The sequence below is a fragment of the Cloeon dipterum genome, chromosome 4 (assembly GCF_949628265.1).
Source record: "Cloeon dipterum chromosome 4, ieCloDipt1.1, whole genome shotgun sequence".
In the NCBI taxonomy this organism is placed as follows: Eukaryota; Metazoa; Arthropoda; class Insecta; order Ephemeroptera; family Baetidae; genus Cloeon; species Cloeon dipterum.
Genome location: NC_088789.1, coordinates 22,206,183 through 22,229,904, shown reverse-complemented (window position 1 = coordinate 22,229,904; position 23,722 = coordinate 22,206,183). Strand labels below are relative to the sequence as shown.

Here is a 23,722-nt window from a genome sequence, read left to right as displayed (position 1 = left end):
TTCATGACTGTCTCGAAAATTATCTTAAAAAACAATTCTTTTAGTATTAATTTTTCCCAAGCTTGCTAATCTGTCTGATTACAGTAAATTTAAAAACAACTTGTTTACTTATGCTTAAAAAATAGTAATTTTTGAACCATAGTATTTGTGACACGCACCTTTTTAAAAATTAGCAACAGCTAAAATAAGGTTAACTGTCGAAATTAATTTGACAAATTTCTCTTTGTGCAACATAATGTTTAAACAAATAAAAATTATTTAAAAAACTTAAATGCAACACATAAATTAGACCATATCTCGCATTATATGTAAATTTATATAAAGGTTTTTATAAGGTTTGGAATAATACATGCTCATTTTTGGCGATCAAAAAGGGAATTACATCAATAGTCTTGGATTCTCAAAAATATATTAATTCATTTGATTTAAAATAATAATATTATGAGTCGAGGAAATTCTGGACTCACGTTATGCATTATCATGTATTTTTGATTAAAAGTTCAAATTTTTTACATAATTTTAGTCATGTTTTTTATTAGAATTTTATGTACATGAATAGGGCTGCAGGAGTAGCCAAAACCTTAGTTTGAAATAGTCCCATGACTGAAGACCATCATAATTCACCTCCTTATTAACTTATTAATAAAAATCTAAAGCTCCAAAGCAAATGTTCATAAGTGGAACGTCGACGAATCCTCTGCGTTCTTTATGCCTTGGTGTTCTGGCAGTTTTAATTCAGAATCTCCTTTCCATTCAACTGTTTCGTGCCAAAAATATCCGCTATTCCGCCGTAACTCGGGAGTTAATTTTTTCCAGCAGAGACACACAGATACTGCAGCGACCGAGAGCAGAATCACCACCAACAACGCGATCTGAGCTTCAAAATTTTGTCCTTAACATAAAAATCTATTAGAAATTCACATCATTTAACCCCTGGAATCACTAATACTCTGAATTGTATATTCTTCTGGACTGATGAGAATGTTGAACATGCCTTTGGACATATTGGACCTTTTAGTCGTGTTGGGAGCAAATTGGACAGTTTCAGAAGGACACTCCACTCTTTCGCCGATCAAATTCTGTCTATCGCAACCGCGAACCTCCTCCAAATACTCCAGCTCCGCGAGACGAGTGCACTTATTAATATTCGGGCACCAGAAACACTCCTAAATAATTTATTGAATTAAATTAAATTAGAAGAAAAAGTATTATTTATGCACTCACATTTGTTATGACTTGAGAGACGGTGCAGCCTTCACAGTTCCTGAAGATGATGCAAAGAGGTTTTGGCTTCAAAACGAGGACAGACGAACTTTGATAGTTACTTGGGTCGTGCCAATGTGCTGCATTTAATATCAATTAATAAGTGCAATTGACAATTCCGAATAAAGAAACTTACTTTTCATGCCTTTAATTAAGTCCTTTTCAAATAAAGGAATATTTTTGTAAACGAACACGATTGTTCCGTTCTGGTGCAAGGTCGCCTGAAAGCTGAACTTCACCGTTTTAAAAGGTAGGTTTGTACTCAAATTTTGCCACTGGACCGTCATTGAAGTGCCTACGGAAGCGGAATTTATTTTAAGAATCATTGGAATAAAATTATTACCAGTTTTAATCCACTTGATGTAGCTGTCGTCGACATTGGCAGTTAAGTGAAAGCCTTGGGATATGAATGGTGTGATGTAGTGATCAAAAGCAAACATCCCAGTTGAATTTTTCCTCAATGTGACGAAACCATCTGCCAACACAGCCACTCTCCTGACTCTTTTTCCATAGAAAGGAAAATCAAAGCCCAAATCCAGAGTCTGGAAAGTGTTTTTTTTTTTTAGTACAGTTTAAGTCACAAATTAATAATAAGTTTAAATAAACCAAAAGGGAAATTTAAAAATATACTGTAATTATCTGGAATTGGTCAACGAATTCGTGGAATGTCTCTCTTTCGACTGCATTCATGTTGATCCACAATTCACTGGCCATTATCTCATCGTTAAAAATAATTCCATCGTAGAATTGAGGAATGTCATCCCAAGTTTTCTTCCGCGGCTTGTTGATAGAATCGGCTGTATTTAGATTATATGAGTACAATCTTTGATTAACTTTTACTTTGTTTGTTTTGCGAACAAACTAGAGGAAAGCACAAAAAGTTTCAAAAGATTTTGTAATCAATTTTCAAATTAAAATGTAAAATATTCTTACGGTTTGCAGCATCAGCGTAAGATATTTTCGTAGTCACGGCAGCCATAAGTATTAGCATAATTAATTCGGAATAAAATCGTCGGTGGACGCTTTGGACGGACATTGCCACTTTAACAAAAGAAGGACTCTCTGCTCTCACTGCGCTCGGAATGGAGTGTTTCTTGCACCCTGTTCAAGCTCTGGTAAAATGCTTGCAATGTTTAGAATTCTTAACATTTTCCTAGTAAAAAAGTCGACGTTAACCAGAGACCGGAAATTCTGTTAATTTCCACAAGATCAGGAAACTAAAACTTACAAGTATTGAAATTTATGTAATCGTCCAACTCTAATTTTCATATATAAATGTCGACTGAATTTCAAAATTGAGCAAATTAAAAATAAATTTTCTTGTTAATCTTGATATTTGCACACAAGTATTTTATTAAATTTCTCCATATACATTTTGCGTTTCTCAGCTTACTTTCTTGATTTGAGGGTCAGTCCAAAATACCTTTTTTGTTTCTTCAAAAGTTGGAAACAAATTAATAAAAGGAATTTAATTTTGAAACGTTTTTAGCTCCCACAAGAATTCGTCGATGAAAATAAAGTAATTATGATAAAATTATTTATTGCTGATACAAAATAACGTTAATTAACGTCGTGCTGTGATATGGTGAAATTTACAAAATTTTTGTTGTACGGGCTATTTTGCAGTTTGGTTTCATCTCCCAGTAAATCCAATCATCTTCTTATGAACTTGACATGTGAGCTTCCTACTGCTTGCGTGGCTACTGGAATTACTGGAACTACTGGAACAACTGGTGGATCTACTCGTAACGTGTAAGAGCGACTTCGCCTCTTTTCGTATAAAGTCCATATTGCTTGAATGCATTTCCAAATGCCGTAGATGAAAACGATGGTCAAGCAGCTCCAACTCACATGATGGAAGACGAGCATTCCTGTAAAAATATTTCAGACTCTAGACTTGGCTGTTATGAGAGCAAAAAATAGTAAAACATAGAATATATGGAATGTACCATATACCTAGACTCAGCGTGCTGAAAATTTCTACGGGTGGTGACTCCGGGCTAGCGTATTCCACAATTTCAATGCCATGTGGAGGGACTGTGGTGTTGGGACAGCGGGCGACTATCCTGTCACATTGAAATTTTTCAAAGTGAAGACGCTCATCGTAGTTTGAGCACTTTTGTGCATCCACGCACCATAAGCAAATCTGAAATTCGCATATATCACGTGGTGAAATGCAACAAATTGTGATTATTTCAGCTCACCTTGTCTCCATTCAGACGGGAATTCATCGTTTTCCTTGGTGCGATGCAGCTGCTGCAGTTTCTTGATGCCAAACAAACTGGTTTTGGATCCAGAAACAGAACGAATGCTTTATTGGAACTGCTTTTGAGGGTTTTTTTCATCTGATGACCTGATCAATTTCATGTTCAAATTAGTGTTGGTAAAGCTAAATTATGCGGATTACGTTCTATTTTGTCCATTCTGTCTGTTGGGATAGTACCCAATTCCAGAATAGGAATATTCCAGTAAATGAACACAATTTGTCCGTTTTCGTGAAGAGTTGCCTGGTAGTCGATGCGTCCATTTTTGCCAAATTGGACCTCGTGATGCAGGCCCAATTGAATACGCCCCCATTGGACCGTCAGAGCAGAGCCTGGAAATATTAATATCTTCTGAATATTCAAAAAAGTTATATTTATTAAAATTACATTACCATTATCGGCGTATCTGACTGCGCTTTTGGAATCAATGCGCAATAAAAAATCTCGGTTTAAAAATGGCGAAATGTTTCGATTAGGAGGCTCGTTTATGTGAAGACTGATGAGGCCGTCATCCATCAAAATTAATTCCCTGATTAGAGATCCGTAGAATGGGAAGTCGAAGGACAAAGTAAGTGTCTAAAAAGAAAAAAAATATGTGTTATGTAAATGAATTAATACAATTATTTTAAAAATTATTACTTTGATGAAATGGCGTTGGAAGGCTAGTTCAATGACATTCTGCTCTTTCTCATAGTTGTCCATGTTAAACCAAAACTCATTAGCCGTTATTTCGTCCACGACCAGTCTACTTTTGTAGAAGAATTTAAAGTCGCTCAACACATTCACCGCACTTTTGATATTGCTTGCCAAATCATTTTCTTCTAAAATAAAAACTGTAATCAGCCTCTTAATTTTCAGCAAAAATTTAAAACTTACGGGTATCAAAGCTATATAATGAAACCTGGGTCATCGCTATGGCTAAAATCCAAATAATTATTTGGAGCAATCGTTGATTTGGTGGTTGCAGTGCCATTTTTGCGTGCACCCTGGTTCTCTGCCGGGCAAGCACTCAGCAAGAGCTCGTGGAATGTTTTGTCAGAAATGCCGAGGTGACATAATTTCAAAGCATTTTACTCATTCCAAGCTGCTACAGTGGAAATTGAGCAGCTCAGGAGTCTATCTGCGTGCGTTTCTCTCGGCAGGATCACGCCTCGGTGGCGCAAGCAGGCACGTTTTCTGCTTGTTTTATTTGCCACTCGAACGGTGTGAGCGCGCGCAAAAAGCTCGTCAAGGTGTCGAGTGCCGCGTTGAAAAATTGCTGCCCGGCCATGTGATTGTCGGTCAATTTGGCCGCAAATTGCCAGCAAGCCGGGTCAGAAAAGGGCTTATTTGCTTTATTGCCGGCAGTAATAACACGTACGACTCGCGCCCCTCGCGTATTAGGGTCACTATAAATTCGTTTTTGCGCGGCTCCAGGGAGACCTGAACGCACGGGCTGATCCGATTTATGATTTTTACAACCGGAACAAGAAACGGTACTAGAAAACACCTTTTTTTACCTTTCAAAAATAAAGAGGGAACTTGCAGAGTTAACTGCTATTTTTCATCATGGCTATGAGAGATTTTTAAACAAATTCTGCGGGCCAATTTTGAAAAGTGTTTTGCCGTGAATGCACCGGAAGGGAAAATTTAGAAAGCAGACTGTGTGATAGCACGTTATTTAAAACGAGTTGACGCTCTTTTTAAAAGTCTATATATTTTTCTCAAATTTCATTGTGAATTAATCATCCCTGACGGACAGTTCCTGTAGATAATTACCGTCGCAACGAGCAGCCTAATGAGAAAAAGCGGAGAAAGAGCATAAGCAAGGTCTCAGACCCGCGGAGCCGGCGATAAAATCAGTGCACACACACACACATACACACACGCGGAGCCTGGGCATCGTTTGTCAGAGGGAAAAGCCGAGTTTGATGGATCCGCTGCCGCGCGTCCGGCACCCCGTGCAGAAGCAAATGCGCGCATTTTTCCACGGCGGCGGCAGCAGCAACATCCATTATAATATTGATTGCACGCAGGCATCCCGGCGTCGGTCACGACTCGCAAAAAGCCTGCTCCTTCGCGTCCGTCGCGATCTTGCTAATCAAGCAGCGTGGTGCTCCCACATTGACCCTAGAGTGGCTAAGGTGCCGCTGAATCACGCTCCGCGCGCAACGACCGCCGACCGCTTGTTTGCCCACTCGCCCAGCCGCGCGGTTAATGCGCTCATTGAGCAGCGTGCACACCAAATGCACAAACACTGCCTGCTCCTGCTGGCTGAACCCTGAAAACGATGGGATTCCAGTGTGCACCAGAGGTTAAAGACTCGTGCCTCACTATCCGCTTACAATTTTATTATTTATTCATGCTCTACAACAAATCCGTGTTACACTTACTACATTTTGTGCGTGGTCCTGGAAGAACCACTTTAAACCTTTGTTAAAAGACTAACTTAGTCCGGAAAGTTCAAAGAAATAGATTTTAATTTTGAAATTGCTTCTCTGATATACGCCAAAATTTCCTTACATGCTACTAGCCACCAAATATAAAATAAAAAATGCAATAAAATCAATTTAAGCCAGGTTTCTCATCTCTGATAAGATTTTTTCTCAAACCGCAGAAGTGGATTAGCAAGTTATTCAGCTCTGGATTTTTGTACGCTGTTCCAGTACGATAATGTTTAAAAAAAAATGATTTGGTCAAATTTAAGCCTTGTGACAAAACTGTCATCATTTTTTTGTCGGTTAATAACCCCTTGTAATTTAGAAACATTCAGTGATTTAAATTAAAGCATTTTCTATTTGGTTGTATCGAAATTAAACAGTCGAAAGGTATTCAGGACGTTTATCCTCCTCTAAATCTTCATTACAAAAGGTATTGGATGTTGCGTAAAAGCAATGAAATTTACGTATCAAATAGTGTGTCGGTATTTTCATGCATGCGAATGTTCTTTATTTAACTCCGGCATTAATCAAAACAAATTCCAGTGGATCGGAACGCACGTTCATAAAAATTCCACTAACTGTATCGTGCTAGAGTCGTTGTTATTAGCAAAAAATCGGCCATAAAGCACAAGAGAGAAGATGCTCAACCTTTAGTTAATTGTTCACGTACTTTCTCCATGGCGGTGGGTTCAGTTAGCGACTCGAGTTGAAAGTTCAAGGTTCAGCGCCGCCGCGAATTTTGCTGCTGCCGCGACCTTAATCTGGCTAATTAATCGGCTGAGCTTTTATTGCGCCAAATTGCCCGGTCGGCGCTCATTTCATAATGAGACAGGCTGAAGAATTCCTAGCTGAGCGCGGATGCAGGAAAAAACACAATAATAACACACATCGAGACTGGCGTGTCGATTTTTTGTATAATTACTCCAGCGACCGCATTAAGTGCCGCGCGCCGAGCACTTTAATTTAATTATCGCCTGCTCAGCGGCTTCGAAATCGACGCGCCGCTACATTATTTGCATTTTAATGGTCGCGGATATGTGTTGACGCGCACGAAATTAATAACAAAATCAAACTCATCCTCCGCGTTCGATCCCCGCACTTCCAGAGGCAATTAAAAGCAGGCAGAAATTGCTTTTCTGCCGTGTATGTGTGTTAGGTGCCGTGGAAATTGTTTTTACTGGCCTGATTACTTAATTTCTCTTTGGGAAGGCCGTAATTCGATTGAGTAATTTTTGTTTCATGCTGGGGAACACAGGAATTTTGTACCGCAATTATTGAATTTCAAAGATGACTTTTATTTTTCGGTGTTTCACAACCAGATTACACCTGTCCTGTGATTAGCTCATCTTATGGGTGTTAAAAACAATTTAATTTCTGGGAAAACTGTTTGGAAATCAAGCGAATGGCTCTTTCGTCAGGTTAAAGAGGAAGGGCCAGACAGGTAAAAATTTAAGTTTCATTTATTTGGTCATACTGTAAATTTAATGAGCGTTGGTGCATCCTTTTGACAGGGTCCACCATATTGAAAAATTGGAAAAAAAACAAGATGAAAACAATAATTCGTCCTGGTCCCGGTAAAATTGAGCAATTTTCAACAACCAAACGTGAATTTCCTTGTTGCATGAAAAGGTCAACAATCAATTCGACAATGAAAAATTGGGTGTTTGTTGAACGTTGCGCAATTTTACCGGGACCAGGATGACTTGAAATTTCGTGTTTAGGAAAATAGTGCAAAATTGTGGAAACCCGGTATTGTCTTACAATTTTTTTTTGCAAACCTTGCTTTTGACATGATAAATTAAAGTGAAAGATTTGTCCAAATGACCTTTTTTTCTAAAAATCTAATCTCTATACGAGTATCTGTTAAAGTGCCCACCAAGATAAAATTAATAACCACAATTTAGGATCATTTGAAACGATTTTAACACGATTATTTACTACACAAAAAATGCGAGATTTATGATGATGGGAATCAGTGCTGAACTGAATCTGCATTCGGATTGAACAAACGATGGGAAAACAATGCTGACAGAAATATCTCGCTTGTTCAACGTACACATCCATATAAGCATCAGGTAATGATTTCGGTTGGACGGCCGAGCAGTGAATTTAAATGAAAGTTTCATTGGCAGTCGCGGTATTAGTTTCATAAAATACACTGCTTCTTGTTCATTGTGAATATAATAATGCGCGTTGGCCTCGATCCAGCGGAGCGCCGAAAGTGCAGGCATATTTTCTCATGCGTTTAAAAGAACAAATTACGCCCCGCTGGCGTAATTAAGTGTACACCCGCCCAAATGTAACCGCACCACGTGTGTCGAGGCTGGGCTCTTTGTCTCGTCGCGGTAGCGTGTGCAGAGGTAATTTCCAAAAGCTAATTAAGCAAGGGTGCACGACTGTGACCTCTGGCACAAATTTTCCAGCCCGCCCGCCCCCCTCCAGAAAGTACCCCGGTGTGTCAAAGGCACACACCAATTAGCAGCTCCATATTTTTGTGGCCCGGCCATAAATCCAGCTCCACTTGGCCCGCGTGATTTATTCCGAGGCCCACAGAGATATAGTTAGTTCATCACTCTCTGCGCGGCGGTCGTAAAATAAAAAGCTAGCCGGCTCGGAATTGCCGCTTTTGGTGAGGATTCGAATTATTTATGGCGCTGGGAATATGCTCGTCCGCAAATTGCCCGGCCGTCTGTTTTGTAAATAGTGCACACTTTTATGGCCCCAGCGTGCGATATTGCTCAGCAGTAATAAATTACACACGCCACACTAATTTAACAGATCAGAAAATAAAACATTTTTTAAATTTAAATCGTATTTTTAGTAATTTAAACTAAAATGTTTGTTTTTATGCGATGAATCAGTTATGCATTTTAAGCTCTATCACATCATGCAAAGTTAAAAATAAAATAAAAATACCGACCTCAAGATCAGGAGAATCTTCAAACATAAGTTTTATAAATCCATGATGGTTAAATTAATATATAGCTAGGGATTATTTAGAGGTTTTTTTTAATAGATTTTTATATGAAAATTGTACTTCTCCGAAAAATGCTTACATAATGGTCACAAATCCGATAAAAACGAGTGTGCACTAGTGTGCACTGATCCAATTTCAGATAAATCAATCAATAAAATTTGTAAAAATCGGATTATAAATGGGAAGGATATAAAAAGTGAGAGTAAAAATCTATCAAGAGGATGAATAACAGATAGATTCTTGCATGCCATTGAAACAGATAAGGCATGAGCTATTTTTTGTGACAAACACATTTGTTAATTATTTAAATTTTTCGAAGTGAAGCAGCAATATTTTATTTCCTGAATTTTCACACTAAAATGAAAACAGTGCTATCCTAAAAATAAAAAATGATGAAAATTGTTTGGACTAAAACCATCTAAAAATCAAATCAAAAAAGTTTGCAGACATTTAACTTACTTGTGCACTTTTCCTAATGCTATACAACTGATTTAGACGCTGGGTTAGAATGTTTTTAATTGATTTGTTTGCCAAAGTAGAAGGTTTAATGATCTAAAACTACATGATTCATGCAAATCCAATAAATCCCAAAATTTCTTTAAGTATCGTGTGATTTTTTTTTTTTGCTGACTTTGGCCGAGGCAAAGAGGCCGCCGCTTCTGTCTGATTAACAAAATAAAAAGCACAGGAAGGGTGTGGAGACAATGGGCCCATTGTGATCGTCATTAGGGCGGCCCACGTGCAGTTGGCCGGCGCACGGGCGGCCCGCGCACTCCACGCGGCCAACACCAATTTCCAGCGCGATGCGCCCTCTCGGTGCTCATTGTGATGCAAATCAAAACGTCAACTCTGTCAGCCAACTCAAGGGGAAATTGGTCCGTCCTCCTTGCATTTCCACGCCGAGAAGAGACGACAACACCTTCCTCTCGTGCTCAAAACCTTAAAAGGGCCGCGGAGCTGTTTAGGCCACAAACGATTTTCCGCCAAATTAGAATTTAAAGGCTTGTCAGATAGCATTATAAGGAGTAGAAAAAATACTCGGTTACGAGAGAAATGATGCTGGCTGGATTCCTGGTTGCGAAAATAAATGGCCTTGAAGAGTTAAAACCAAAATTTATCTAGAAATCATAGACAATTTTGAAAAAGTGCATTTATTTAAACTGTTCTTTACTTATTGAAATCATATTTTATTTAATGATAGATAGATAATACCCAGAAAAAACGGAAAGTTCTCGACCAGACCGTTCAAAAGGTGCGCAAATCTTGCATAATATATTATAAAACCAATGCAGAGCCCGTTTGAATGTCGGTAAAAAATGTCGGCACTGGAATTAAACAAAATCGATCATCAAGGACTACCCTGAAACCAGGGTGTTTGATTTGACACCATTTCTGGTGGTCTAGTCTCACCTCAGGGGTGATTCGAAGCATGTTCCGAGGGTAAAAATGAACCGATCACGCAATTTTAATTTTTTTAACCTTTACCTCAACTAAAAAATCCCGTTTTCTCAATCTTTGATCCACCTTATCTCGAAACATGAAGGTTCCTCCATCCCAAAAATATCTAAGAATACTGTATTATACACACATCTTGAGGGAACATCTAGTTCTACATTTCGAAAAGAATACACAGGGCCCGCATCGAATTTGACAAAATAAACTTAAAAATGAATTGAATCCAAAATTTTCATTTTTATTTTACAAACAATAAAAAGTTGTGAACTGTCTACATAAGTATCGTTTGTAGTTCTAGCTCTGTTAAAACTCGAGATATTCATGATCTTATCGAAATACATTTAATTCGTTTCTGCATGAGATAGAGCTGTTTGCGTAGATTTCGTAAAAGAGTAGCTTGCAATGGATAATAATAGGCATGTTGCAGCACTTCAAAGGAGAGCCATATTGGCGTAATGTTGCATAAATTATGGAGGATTATTTTGTGGCTTGATTGAGAAAGCCGGCGAAATTCTCGGGAGAGCAGTGACAGCGTTTTGTCACTCGCGACTGGCGCACGATTACATCAGCAGCGCGGCGCCGGGACAAAAGAGAGGCGAGATGGATTGCATCATGCAGACGCGAATTAGGCGCACAGAATGGAAAGAGATGTGTCAGTGGCGGGCGCAACAATGGCCCGGTGGGTGCCAACAATGCGCGCGCGGCACACGAGAGCGAGAGAGTGAGAGAGAGAGAGACCAGTTTGGTCGGGTAGGCGTGAGAACTTGGCTGGAGCCGCGGGGTCAGGGGTCGAGGAGAAATCGAGACACAATGATGTATGGCCCCCAAATTGGCTGCCTGATAGCAATCGAGCCCAACTGGCCGCTTGATGAATTGAATCGAACGCGCTCACATGCAAATCCGATATTTATTGCAACGCGCCGGCCGGCACACCTTCTCACATCAGGAGCCGCGCAGAGAGCAGATTATATGCGCTTTATGGCCCTCTTTATCGACCCCCTTATTTATTTAGAGCCGTCGCGTTTACAGTTAGGAAACACTATTTGGCACTTTGTTGTTGCACAAACAAACACACACTCGCGAATAACTCTTAATTCTCACAGCTTTTATGACAGCAGGTGAGGAAAGTTTGCTGGACAACTATTTCTTTTCATTTCGATTTTGTGCCCTGAGCATCCTTTTAAAAGGTTGAGAGGTAAAACTCCATGCTAAAATTTCATTTTAAACCACATCAAATTAAATACTAGGCTGGTATCAAAATTTGTAAGGTGTTAAATAGCATAATAGATGTCCAAAGATGGAATCAACAATTTGTTTCCCTTTTTGTAAGTATTTATTAATTGTCACAATTAGTCAAGTTCAAAATCAAAAGTACGCAAGGAATGGTGATACTTCAGATAAACAACAGAAATCAAGTTAGCTTATACCCTCCCCAGTTGGACAAAGCTGAAATGGTCCATGGTTAGTACTGGAATAATTTAAAAATTGCAAAGAGACCAATTTTTTGAAGCACTCATTTTGGAAGAAATCCAAATATCGATTTTTCAAGACAAAATATATATTTTCTGTAGTTTTTACCGTGACGACTGAACCAATTTTGTATTTCAGTGTATTAAATAAATTTCATTTACGTACGTAAGAATGCACATTAGTTGGATTAAATCGATTAAATCTGAAACCGTGGTTGAAATACCCATAAAACGGGAATTTAGAGTGACGCCATCTGTTGGAGACTTTCAACACTAATTCTCAGACCAAGCATAAATATTAATAGTGAATCTGATTTTCACTTAAATCCCTACCCATTGAGCTCATTTAACTCTTGTGCGAGTTGGAAATACCCTGCTCACATTTGGTTGAAAAAAAAAATGATTTTTTTAAGGAAAAAATAGTCTGCGGCGTGCTGCGGGCGGAATGAAAGAAAGAAAAGACTCTCTCATCCATATTTCGTGGGGGCAGTAAAAAGGCATCTTTATATGACAGCGTTACGAGGCACAAGGCGGCGTTTTAGTCGTGAGTAATTTATTGTGTTTGGATCAATTGGACATAATGTGGCGGCGGCGGCCGGCGCGCAGACACCCACAATTCAATAAAAAGAAAAAGCAGCGACACGCATTCCACTCAGATGCGTGTGTATTAAATTTATTTATGTCCACACGCATCCGACACATTCACGACTTTTAAATGGAATTAGCCGCGTGTTACATTCAATTTTATTCAAGAGATAGCTAGCTGCCCGCGACGGAAAATAGGAGGAGCAAACGCACGCTTATCTTCCACAGAATTATGTACACGCTCAAAGAAGATGTCTTTTCGCCTAAAGATGCTGAAAATTTTATCTCAATAGATTGAAAATTGGTGTTGCTTTTTTTAAAACCGCTCGTTTCCACGATTTACGATTCAATAAAAGTGATTAACTGACACTTCTTGTCGAGATTTATGTCTAAATTTTTATTTCTAAGCCGCACATTAATTTTACTAAAGCAGCCGCACACTTTCAGGTCAAAACGAAATGTTAGTTGTCCTCTCTGCAGGAGTGAGCTTTATTTTCGCCTGTCGCAGTGCACTATGTTTACCTTTCGGAGAACACACACACGCATTTTGCGAGAAGGCGGCCCGGGTATTGTTTACACCTGGCTCGTGCGCTCATTAACCCTTGCCTGTTCACGACACCCAGCTCGTTTCGGTCGCGCAGATCAGATTCTTATCCTCGCTGTATGTGTGTTGGGGGGGACGGACACGTGTATGCAAATTGTCTTTGCAGAAACCGCCGCCGCTCCACTTCAGTCATGAACGTAAACACATGAGCTCCAGTTGCTCTCGTTGAAATAGCTGTAAAGGGAGCAGAGAAGTGCGTCGTTCACACGGAAAACAAGAACTGCTGGCTCATGATCGACCATCGTAAAAATGAACAGCACCGCACGTTCGCAAAAAAACTGCTTCCTATGTATTGTGGAGCAAATTTTTATGCAAATGTGAGGGATTGACATAATATTAAGGCTTTTAAACCGGCTCTATTTTGTCTTAGGGAAATTCCTTGTAGTTTTGCACTACTTATTTTTACATTTCTATATTTGTAGGTTTGAAAACTCTTTCAATTGGTTGTTGAGCCATTCCTGGACTTTCATGTGGATCTAAACGTTTTAGTTTAGTTTTTCGGTGAAAATAGATTACTCTTTTAACAAAGTTATGAATGAATTAGATAGCAGTGTATTTTTAGTTGAAATAGTCTATAATCAGTTAATTCCTAAGGGGAAAATTTATATGTGGCATTAAAAGACTTTTCAAACCTTTTTTTGTTTAAAGAAAAAACAATAAAAATTTTAATAATATTACCAATATTTTTTTGCTTTAGTAAATAAAACAAAAATATTGACAATATTTAACACAACTTATCTATGTTTTAGAAATAAATTTCTTTTTAACCGACTATAATATGGCATCAGTATAGACCAAATCATTGGTGCTGCATTTATTATTTTTAGTTTTTCCACTTTTAAGAGGTTACTGTTGAAATTTTAGTTGTTTTTAATGGTTTTTTGACATATTTAGACACTTAATTTGATGAACCAAACAATTGTTTGCCTCCATATTTTATGGCTACTGAAAAACACTCCTGTTCTGCATTGATCTTATTTTAAATAAATTTTGCTCAAATTTCTAAAAAAAATCCGAGTAGGTGAAAATTTTCTGGTTCAAATTACTACAGACACAATTTAAAAATGGAATTTTGACTTGCTCTTTCTTGAAAAAAGAAAGAAAGAAAGAAAAATTTTAATCCATTATTGCGCAACGTAAAAAGGCTTAAATTACTTGAATTTCAATTAATTTAAGAAAGTATTAATACTTTTAATCTGCCGACACCGAAAGTAATTAATGGGGAGCTGCTTAAGTAAGTTATGCAACCCTCTTGTCCAAGGAGTCGTGCGGGCGGCATATTCGCCCCCTGCGTGGCTCGCCCTCGCAACAGTCGCGACTCGCGACGCCAGCAAAGTATAGAAATCAATATCCGCTTACGTGTCACACCTGACTCTCGCTGCCAGGCAGAATTTAAAGCGTCTCGAGACGCCTCACATCGCATGTGCACACAATTTGAACAATCGCAGGCCGTAAAAGCTGTCGGCGTGGAAAACAAGGCCATAAATTTGCCGCGCGCGGAATCTAAATAGCCAATCTTTTTTTGTGGAAGAGTCAGAGCGACAGGGCAATAATATGATTTGTTCGTTATTGCGCGCGGAGATGTCTCCGCGGCGCAAAAGGGTGCTCGCGATTTATGAGGAAAACTGCGAGTGGAACGAGTGCTGGCGGCGTGGGCCGCGCGTGCATTAACGCGTCTCTCGCGGCCGGGCGAGGGTGTTGCTTCGGAGAATGCACATCCGAGAGAGAGAGAGACGCCCACCGTATGATTAAACGGCACACATCACACTCGACCAATTACCAAGTGTTAATGAGTCTCTGCACGTCATAACGCCGCGCGGCCGTAAATTAGCTGGCAATAATTAACCGACTAATGCGCCTTCGTCACTCTCGCGACCCCGACGGATCCATCAAAGTGTGGATTCTCTAGCGATCAAAGAGCGCACGTGAGGCGCCGAACTAGCGAGCGGCCCATAAGCCACGAGAGCGGATTCCCAACCTGCGTTTCTACTAGGACTGAGAATTTTAGTTGATAAGCTTTTCTCTTTGCTTCTGGACCCTCAAATTAGTACAGAATAATGCAAATTTATGTCATTTAAACCAATGGGCCGCAAATGATGGCCACACCCCAGAGTCTCCACGCGAAAGTTTGAATGCGACTTGAAATATTAAAAATTAAAATTAATTATACCAAGTGACCTTGGCGAAATGTAAACATATTTGATTTTCACGGATCTGTCAGCAAGGGTGAACGTGCATTGGTCTTGAAATTGCGCATCGCTCCATAAATACCCAAAATTTTATTGTAGAATTGAGTGTTGCCATTTCCTTTGCAACAAGGAAAAAAATTCGAGTTTATTTGTTCAGCAGTGACTCTGATTCCTGATCTACCGCAAGACTCTGGGAGCGGTCATGGTTGGATAGGCTTTGTTACTGTTGCGCAAAGAGCACAAGTCCAAGATTGAGATTGCGGTGTAGAGATTTAAACATAATTAAAATCGTGTTAAATGGCCAAAATCAGGTACAAATCCGAACAAAAATGCACCTATTTAGCTTATGTAAGACAAAATATAATATTTTAAAATTTTTAAACAAATTTTTCGGATATTTTAAATGTTTTTCGAGATCAAAAACAATTATTTTGTGTATGCAATGAGCTAATATAATTTTTAAACTTTATTAAACAATTGAGCAGCGTCGATATACCTTTGAAATCGTTCATGCAAAATGTGCTAATGTTTAAAACAAAATCGTGAGGACCAGAAAAAATAAATTTAAGATGCTGAGCTTTATATTCGGCAAAAACACATCGGTTATTGCGTTTTATTGCAACTTAAGATGATTTTATGTTTTAAATTAATAAAAATTAGATGATATCAATCTGATTTAGACAAATCCTGCATTTAATTAAATTATTTGTCAAAATTTAAGCGTTTGCGAACCCGAAAAATCCGCTCTCTTCATCTGTGATGCAGTGATTGCGGCACGCTGTGCGCAGGGTTCAATTTATTCATGTTCGCGCGCGTCGATTATTGAGCATGACTCGGGCTGGCCTCGATTTTTATGTATAAATATTTACAGGTCAATTGGTCATTTATCTCGCGAATGCATCATCGTTGTGGTTGCGGCGGCGGCGGCGGCGAAGGTGCTGTTGTGTTTTTCGCGCAGCCAAAAAACGGTTTCTGCTGTTATCGAGCCGGCCGATCGTCGGATTCGAATGCTGCCCGCCGCCGCGGCTCCATTGCATTAGAATAATAATTTCAATTTCTCTCCTCGAATAATAATGTCCGAGCGGAGGATTGATCAAAAACCATGATTCATCCACTCTCGAGGCGATGCGCGTTCGCCATTCAATAATAACTCTTCGAGCAGCGGCAGAAATTACTACGAATCTCTCTCCGCCTTGCGAAATCTTTCTCTCGAATGGCACGGCGCGCGTACTGTGCACTCTTTGAATTATTTCATCGCTGAGAGCCGCTTTTTCTCTCTCGCTCTTGCTGGCTAATGTCACGCAGGCGATGCCATTTTTCATTTGCAGCAAATGAGCCGGTCAGCGCTCGTACGGCGAAAATAACAAATCTCGCACCGTTCGTCGACCGCGTGCGCCGATCTCTTCCTCGCGGGGATTCCGATCGGAGAATTAATTAAGTGTTAGTTTCCTGATCCAACTCACATAAACGAACCACCTCAGAAAAAGACAAGCTGCCTGAAAACCCCTTCAAAAACAATTAAAGTTAAAAAAATATTTCTTTACTCTTAATTTAATTGTTTTATTTGTATCTTCATACTGTTGCTCAAATAACACACTTTAATTATTTAAAGAATATAATATATATTTTAGACAAATGTGTGAATTTAAATGTTTTCTTAAATAAAACATATCAATTTGTATCGTATGGAGTGTTTTTTTAGGTTTTAATCATATTTTGATAAATGGATCAAGTAGCTCAGGATAGGATTATTTTATGACAATGGAATCTCAACAATCAGCCGAATTGAATTTAATATCACTTATAATAATTAGTAACATTTAAAGTGGAATGATACTGGGTAACAATTGAAAATTATTTAAATTGTTGGATACCTTAAACAATTGACCGGTAAACAATTTGTTCAACAATTTGCAATAATAAAAAATGACATTCCTACAATAAAAATTCAAATTTTGCCCATTTTCTCCAAAATTTACAGTGCTCGAACATATTTTCTTGGCATATTCCGATTCCTCTCGTTGAGATCTGTCCAACGGTGTATGCCACTTATTGGGGAAACTCTTGGTTTTGAAATTAAATCGGATTTCAAGTAAGGAGACAGCCATTGCCATTTGAAAAGCACGGTAACTTTCAAGCCAATTTTCTCAAAAAATTACAGCGCTCCTTAGGTCAATTTAGGCTTTAACTGAATCCTAAGGGATGATTTTATGCATTGGCAACAAGCATTTTCCAGGCTTTTGCAGTATCATTTCTCTTTAATGCAGGAAAACAATAAAAAAAATTGAAATTGGCCCAAAATTTAATAAAAAATAAATGAATTCTAGAAATAATGCATTAATTTTTGAAAAGGCGGCTAATTACACTAACGATAATGAAAGTGATGGGAACAGAGGGAAGAAGAATTTGGTTGAGATGGAGATAAAACGTTTGTGGCGCTCACTCAGTTAGCAGATGGCGCCGTCTCGCTGTGCTTTCACACGGGATTATTTCAAATTAATGCTTTTTAACGACAAGCGGAGTTCCAGCCCGGCCTCGGCGCGCTTTTTTGCGTAAACAAAGTGGCTAATCCGCCGTGCCTCACGAGACTGAAAAAATAAACGCTCTCGTGTGCTGAATAATGGGGAAATTGCCGCTTGTGCCGAGGAAATATTTGCCGCGCACAATGATCAGCAAATCATGCACCGCGCCGAGCGGTGTTTGCACGCGAAATCGCTGATCATTGTGCAATCAGTGCTAATTTCTCGGCAGCTCAAGTCGCGATCAGACGCCGAGATTTGGGAAAAGCCGGCACAATGCTGCAAAAAAGTGCTTTATAAAATTAGATTGAGTGGGAATTGCTAATTTTTATTACCCAAAATTATATGTAAAATTCAATTTGTATTTCAAAATGAAGATTTTTAAATTTAGCTAAATTATTAATCATACAGAAATATCATTTTGACAAAATCAGGGACAAGTTGGATGGGGCTGCACAGCTTGCTCATAAGATATAAATCTTGTTTGAATTTGCCCTTCACATCTTTCTTTCTCTGAATCAATTTTTACCTTTCCTCCAACCATTCCCATATATCCTTGGGAATTAAATAAAATAGACCAGATCACTTTAGGGATATTTTTTGCAAATGGAATTGCCATGTATTATTTGAAATTAAAATTAATATCAGCAAAGTAATTTTAAAACCGTTAAAAGCTGAAATTACATAAATATAAATATAAACCTTCCAAAAAACTCGTTTCGCAAAAATTAAATTAAATAGTCTCTTATAAAGCGGGAATCGTCCTAATTGGGCGCGTCCCTCACTCGTACTCATTCGATCTGTCTGGCTGTGAGCAGCTTTGATTCTGAACTCTGCCTCGCGCATTAATTCGACGGACCACCTGCGATTTGGCTTTGATTGAAGTCCTGAAGGCGATTTTTCTCTCGCTCTGCGCTGTTTGCCATTCCCTTCTCCCCTGCTCGTCCGCACGTCTGACTGAGTTTTGCTCTTTGCTGCTGCTGCTGCTGCCGAAATTGAATTTCTATCTGTTTACACTGTAAGCCTGGCTGCGGCTCAAATTGAAAATTGATTTATGGCCGCGCACTTTCAACAACTAGTCCCGAGAAAATCGCCTGCCTTGCTCATCCTTCTCGCTCATATTTCACGCGACAGCCGATAAAATATTGGCCTGGCCGCGGCGACCGCCTCCTTCTGCCTCCTTTCGCTCACTTGGTTGAGATTGAGCAGGAGGACACGGCTGGAATCTCAAATAAGCAGTGAAATCACCCTACTTAATAATGCAACAGCTGTTTCTAGTTTCATCTAGATAAAAAAGAAACAGCAAAAAATGATGATTAAAGGGTCTCTTGGGAGTGGCAATAATATAAATAATTATTTAAAAAAACACACACAAAATGCACAAAGTCTGGTCATCTTAGTTTTTGAGAATTTTTTGTTAAACTCAGGGGCGGAAAATCGAAATAAAAAATACCATCAAGTGGTTTCTCCAGAAATTTATGCAATGGTTTTTTGAACAACTTTTTATTTTGTAGCGGTTCCCGCTTATTGGCGTTAACTTAGTTTGTAACCTTTAGATGTCACTTGTAACTGTATGATAAGCTTTTCTCATTTACCCTGTATAATACACCTTCACTGACCGCTCACCTACGCACGCATACGGTCATGTCACATTTACCTCTCCGGCCGGGAGTATAATGTCGTGCGCATATATGACGCTTGTAATAACTTATAGACCCGAAGATAATACCGGGTCTTAATTATGGATTAAATACTACGACTACTAAGGAACTAGATGCATTTCCTTTTGGCTCGAACCGAGTACCCCACATTTTTAAAGTTATAAAATCTTAAAAACTTCATCTTCTGTCTGTATTATGATTTGTTAAATTATTTACCGTATTTATCAAATTTAAAATTACCTAAAAAATTATGTTTACTAGCTTAATTTATTTTTTTAATTATGTGGGAACTTCAACTAATATTTTTTACCATTTGAAATTTTAATTTTAAATTTATCACAATTTTATAAATATTCAATTAATTATAAATTGGCAAGACTTTTGACCGTTAAATATATTTCCTCTACATAATTTAATCTTCCCTAATGCCGTTGATTTTACTTTGAATTTGACATTCTATTTAACATTACTAAAAATTGAGATTAAACAATTAAGAAAAAAATATTTTTTCTGCTTAATTTTTGTCGCGTGCCAATTATTTTATTTTTATTCGGAAAAAATATGACGGATGGACCAATCCACATACCTTGTGGCACGTTAGTTAGGGATGTCATCAAAGTTTGAATTAGCAAGAACGTGATTTTCGGGCTGTTTGTTGAATCTTCCATTGTTAACAACGGCTTATTTACAACAATCAATCGAACATTGACCAATATAAAACTATGTTTATGACCTTCACGGGTTTTAAACTTGTATTTTCCCTTGCTTTCAGAAATGAAATAATTGCCTGGAGGACCTCCTTTGAGTGGAAAAAAACGAGGTTTTCTGGCTGTCAATCAGGATTAGGCCGGGCATTAATTAAAAGAGTTTGCTCTCTTTCATCAGCGTCGAATCCGTCAATAACTGTCCGTGCGCGGCATTTGAGGCACGTCGCAGTAATGCCCGTTTAAAATGTCGATCGCACACCAGAAGGAATCCAATTAGCCGCGCGCCGGGAATTTCGGCTCGGACCATTTGACACTCGCGCATTTGGTCCGCTAATCTACTTTATTAAATCTGAATGAGCCTCATTCCGCGCATACCGCTCGCCTCAATGGAGAAATAAAGTTTAATTGATGCGTGCGTTGGTGAATGGACGGCTTTTTTGTCACAGGGCCGCCGAAACGGCCAATTTGGCGCAAAGTGCAGATTTTAAGGCGCTTTTGTTTTTTATCAGCCTCTATCAGCAGCGGCCGCCGAGACCCGCTGGAATCTCGTTTTCGGGCCGATAATTTAGTGGAACAATGCCTGTTGAAAGGGACGGACGCCTTTTGGCCACTGGTCTTGTGCTCTTTCACCTAGCGCTGCTGCTGCTGGTGCGTAATTTATGTGCTTGCCGCTTTTATCTTTTGCCTTTTAAGGAAAGCAATAATTTTCGCCCAGACCCGATTTTGTCGCTTATCGACGGTCAGATTTATCAGCTCTGGCAATATGGGCCGCGATCCAATGCTCTCGCGGTCTCATTTGGACGGCGGCATTATTTATAAGTACGCAGCAGCAGCTGCGAATTCGGTACTTTTGATTTTATCTAGCGCAAATAGCTGAAGGTCGGGCAGCACAGATCGATAAGATTTCCTTTTAGAGTGCTCTATTTTTACATTATCGAAAACATCTGTTTGTGCGTTGGGTTTAAATTTAAGAGACTTCCAAATAAGAGACAGCGATAACAAAAATTAATATTTATTAATTGGTTACAAGATATAAATCGATGAATAACAATGTAGAGACATTTTTTTAAGACAAACTCGTAAATCGGGTCAAAAAGCTCAATTTTAATGTAAATTGAATAAAAAACGTCGATTTAAATCATTATCAGTGAATTTACGGGTATAATAAATTCGGTTCACTCACAAGGAAGAAGTCTCGTTATTTTAAAATTTGAAAAATTGTTATTTGAAAAATCCCTATTTTAAATTTAGTTGAAATACGCTCTGAAAATTTGGAAAAAGCTCAAATTCACCTAGAATGCCGTTTAAATTTACGAGAAAATCATTTCCAAATTTCGCATGCTAATCAATCGGTGAGCTTTGTCTCCTTAATGAAAATCGTGGCTTTCATTTTATAAAATAGTACCTTAAAATCCATTCATTGTTGGAGAGAAATCGAAATTAAGCGAAAACCAATGAAAGCCCGTTAAAGTTTTCTAAAAATTTGGTAAAGTCTGATATTTGGTCCAGGTGTCAATATTTCAAATTGTATATTAAAACCACTCAAACAATTCCATGAATCACTTGCTGCAGCCAACAATAAAAAAGTTATTTTTATTATCCGCCTTTCAAACTCCACTTTAGAAAAATTTCTCTTGAGATTCAGCTGCACCTTTTTAAACCACTGCTCACTTAATTTAGTTGTCACTCGTCTTGCACGCATTTCAATGGAATTAATTGGGTCAATGTCAATTACATTTTAAGGAAAATGAGCTTGAAACTTCGATTTGAAATGCTTTCAGGCACGGGTCGACAACGCAAACGGCAGCAGGCAGCGACTATTAGGCGCAACAACACGACGCGGAGATCCCGCCGCAGATAGCAACTGTCCACAAAGTAAAGGACAGGCATTTCATTCTCACGCACGCCTTTCACGTTCGGCCCGCGTGTAAATTGAACAAATTAACTCGATTTATCAAAATTCAGGACAGCGTTACAAATAGTTTCGCGGGAGAAAATGAAACGCAGAGGGCGATTGCTTTCGCTGATATCATTTTCTACGCTTTCCACGTGATTTTTTACTTTGATTCGTGAAATTCGATCCATTAGCAGGTCCGAGAGCGGGCGACTACCTCGACATTGATGGAGTCACCTACTACGTCGATGTGGCCAGCCAGGTGAAATAATCTGCCCCTTTTGATCTCGTCCCGATTGCGTGCCTGAATTCCGAGATCAATCGATTCGTTCTCATCAAATCGAGCATTTTAATTGATAAATACCAAAATTCCCTGGCCACATGCACCGACCAGAGTGACACAATCCGTGTAATTTCTAGCTGAACTACTTCAACGCGACCGCAGAATGCGAGAAACTGGACATGACGCTTCTCAGGTTCGAGACCCTGGATAAAAGTGACCGCATCATGTCCACGCTCAATGCCAACCCAAGTATGACTCAAAATAAATAAAACAAAGGCTCAAATGTGGATTTGTACTGCAAACTGCAATAAAATTTAAAAAAATACCTTTTCCTCTTTTAAAAGTGGGAAAGAGGAATAGCTAAAATCTTGCCACAGTTTTAACAATTGTTATATATAATGTACATAAATGAAAAGAGGATACTTGTTATAGTCAAAATCCAAAATTACAGCGCTTGACCACATTTTTTTGGCAGATTTCGATTCCTCTCGACGAGATCTATCCACCGGCGGATGACACTTTTTGGGAAAACTCATTGTTGTGATATGAAATTAAAATTTCTAGTAGGGAGACAGTCCTTACCATTTGACAACATGCTAACTTTGCAGCCACTTGTCTAAAAAAATACAGGACTAATACTTACATCAATTTTGGCGTTAACTGAATCCTTGCAATTAGGGGTAAATTTATGCATTATTGGCAATAAGGATTTTTCTAGGGGTTTTGCAGTTTCAGTCCTCTTTTAGACTTATATCTGATAATAAGTAATCATGCTTTTGGTATTTTTTTCCTTTTTGATTGCAAGGCATCGGATTGCGCCTAGATAATACGTAAAAAAATAAGAAGGTTATTTTTAATAAAAACCAGAAATAATTTTTTAAATTTTTGTGCGTGCTTTCATCTAAATTTGACAGATTACAACGAGACCTACATTTGGACTTCTGGAAGAGCAGGCGAGGACGCATTCAGAGGTCAGTGGTACTGGGGCTACAACAAAACATTCGGGCCGCTGATCACGCAGTTCGACTGGGCACCCGAAGCGCCTTTTTGGCCCGAAAACAACTATGTCAGCTGCATTTCCTTCTTGCCCAACGTGCTAGCCTGGGAAGACCACTTGTGTGAATACGTCTACATGGGTTTAATGTGCCAACCTCTAGAGTTGTAAATAAACACACTGAGCGGGATAATAACATTTGCCCTTTTGCTTTGCTGACAGCATTTGCTGGCCTTATTTAAAAGTCCAAAACAATCTGGCACCGCGTTGAGGCGAAAACGGTGCCAAATTCGAATATAATGGTGGGAAATTTGCCAGCTGAGCGAGCCAAATTTCACCGAAAGTCACTTAAATAACACTCTGGGTGGGCCCCTACCCGTGCTCTCTCTTTCCTCATTTCTCTATCGAGTTTCAGCCTTTGACTTTTTAATAATAAAC

At 38.8% G+C, this 23,722-nt stretch overlaps 1 protein-coding gene and 1 long non-coding RNA gene across 2 annotated transcripts; one reads left to right on the top strand and one right to left on the bottom strand.

The window, feature by feature from the left end:
* Nucleotides 1-3,797: 3,797 nt before the first annotated feature.
* Nucleotides 3,798-4,220, bottom strand: LOC135944231 (uncharacterized). Its single transcript, XR_010575294.1, has 3 exons — nt 4,167-4,220; nt 3,920-4,103; nt 3,798-3,859 (listed from the first exon to the last, which is right to left on the bottom strand). It is a non-coding gene; the product is annotated as an uncharacterized LOC135944231 (long non-coding RNA).
* A 16,469-nt stretch (nt 4,221-20,689) lies between these two features.
* Nucleotides 20,690-23,469, top strand: LOC135942444 (uncharacterized). Its single transcript, XM_065488562.1, has 5 exons — nt 20,690-20,761; nt 21,895-21,988; nt 22,202-22,269; nt 22,428-22,539; nt 23,205-23,469. Exons 1-5 carry the CDS (start codon nt 20,690-20,692, stop codon nt 23,453-23,455), a joined length of 597 nt encoding a protein of 198 aa, XP_065344634.1. The 3' UTR covers nt 23,456-23,469.
* The last annotated feature ends 253 nt before the right edge of the window (nt 23,470-23,722 follow it).

Coding starts and splice junctions, on each gene's coding strand:
- LOC135942444 (XM_065488562.1), top strand. CDS start 20,690: ATGCCTGTTGAAAGGGACGGACGCCTTTTGGCCACTGGTCTTGTGCTC. Junction 21,989..22,201: donor AGATAGCAACTGTCCACAAA/GTAAAGGACAGG, acceptor TCGATCCATTAG/CAGGTCCGAGAGCGGGCGAC. Junction 22,540..23,204: donor CACGCTCAATGCCAACCCAA/GTATGACTCAAA, acceptor TAAATTTGACAG/ATTACAACGAGACCTACATT.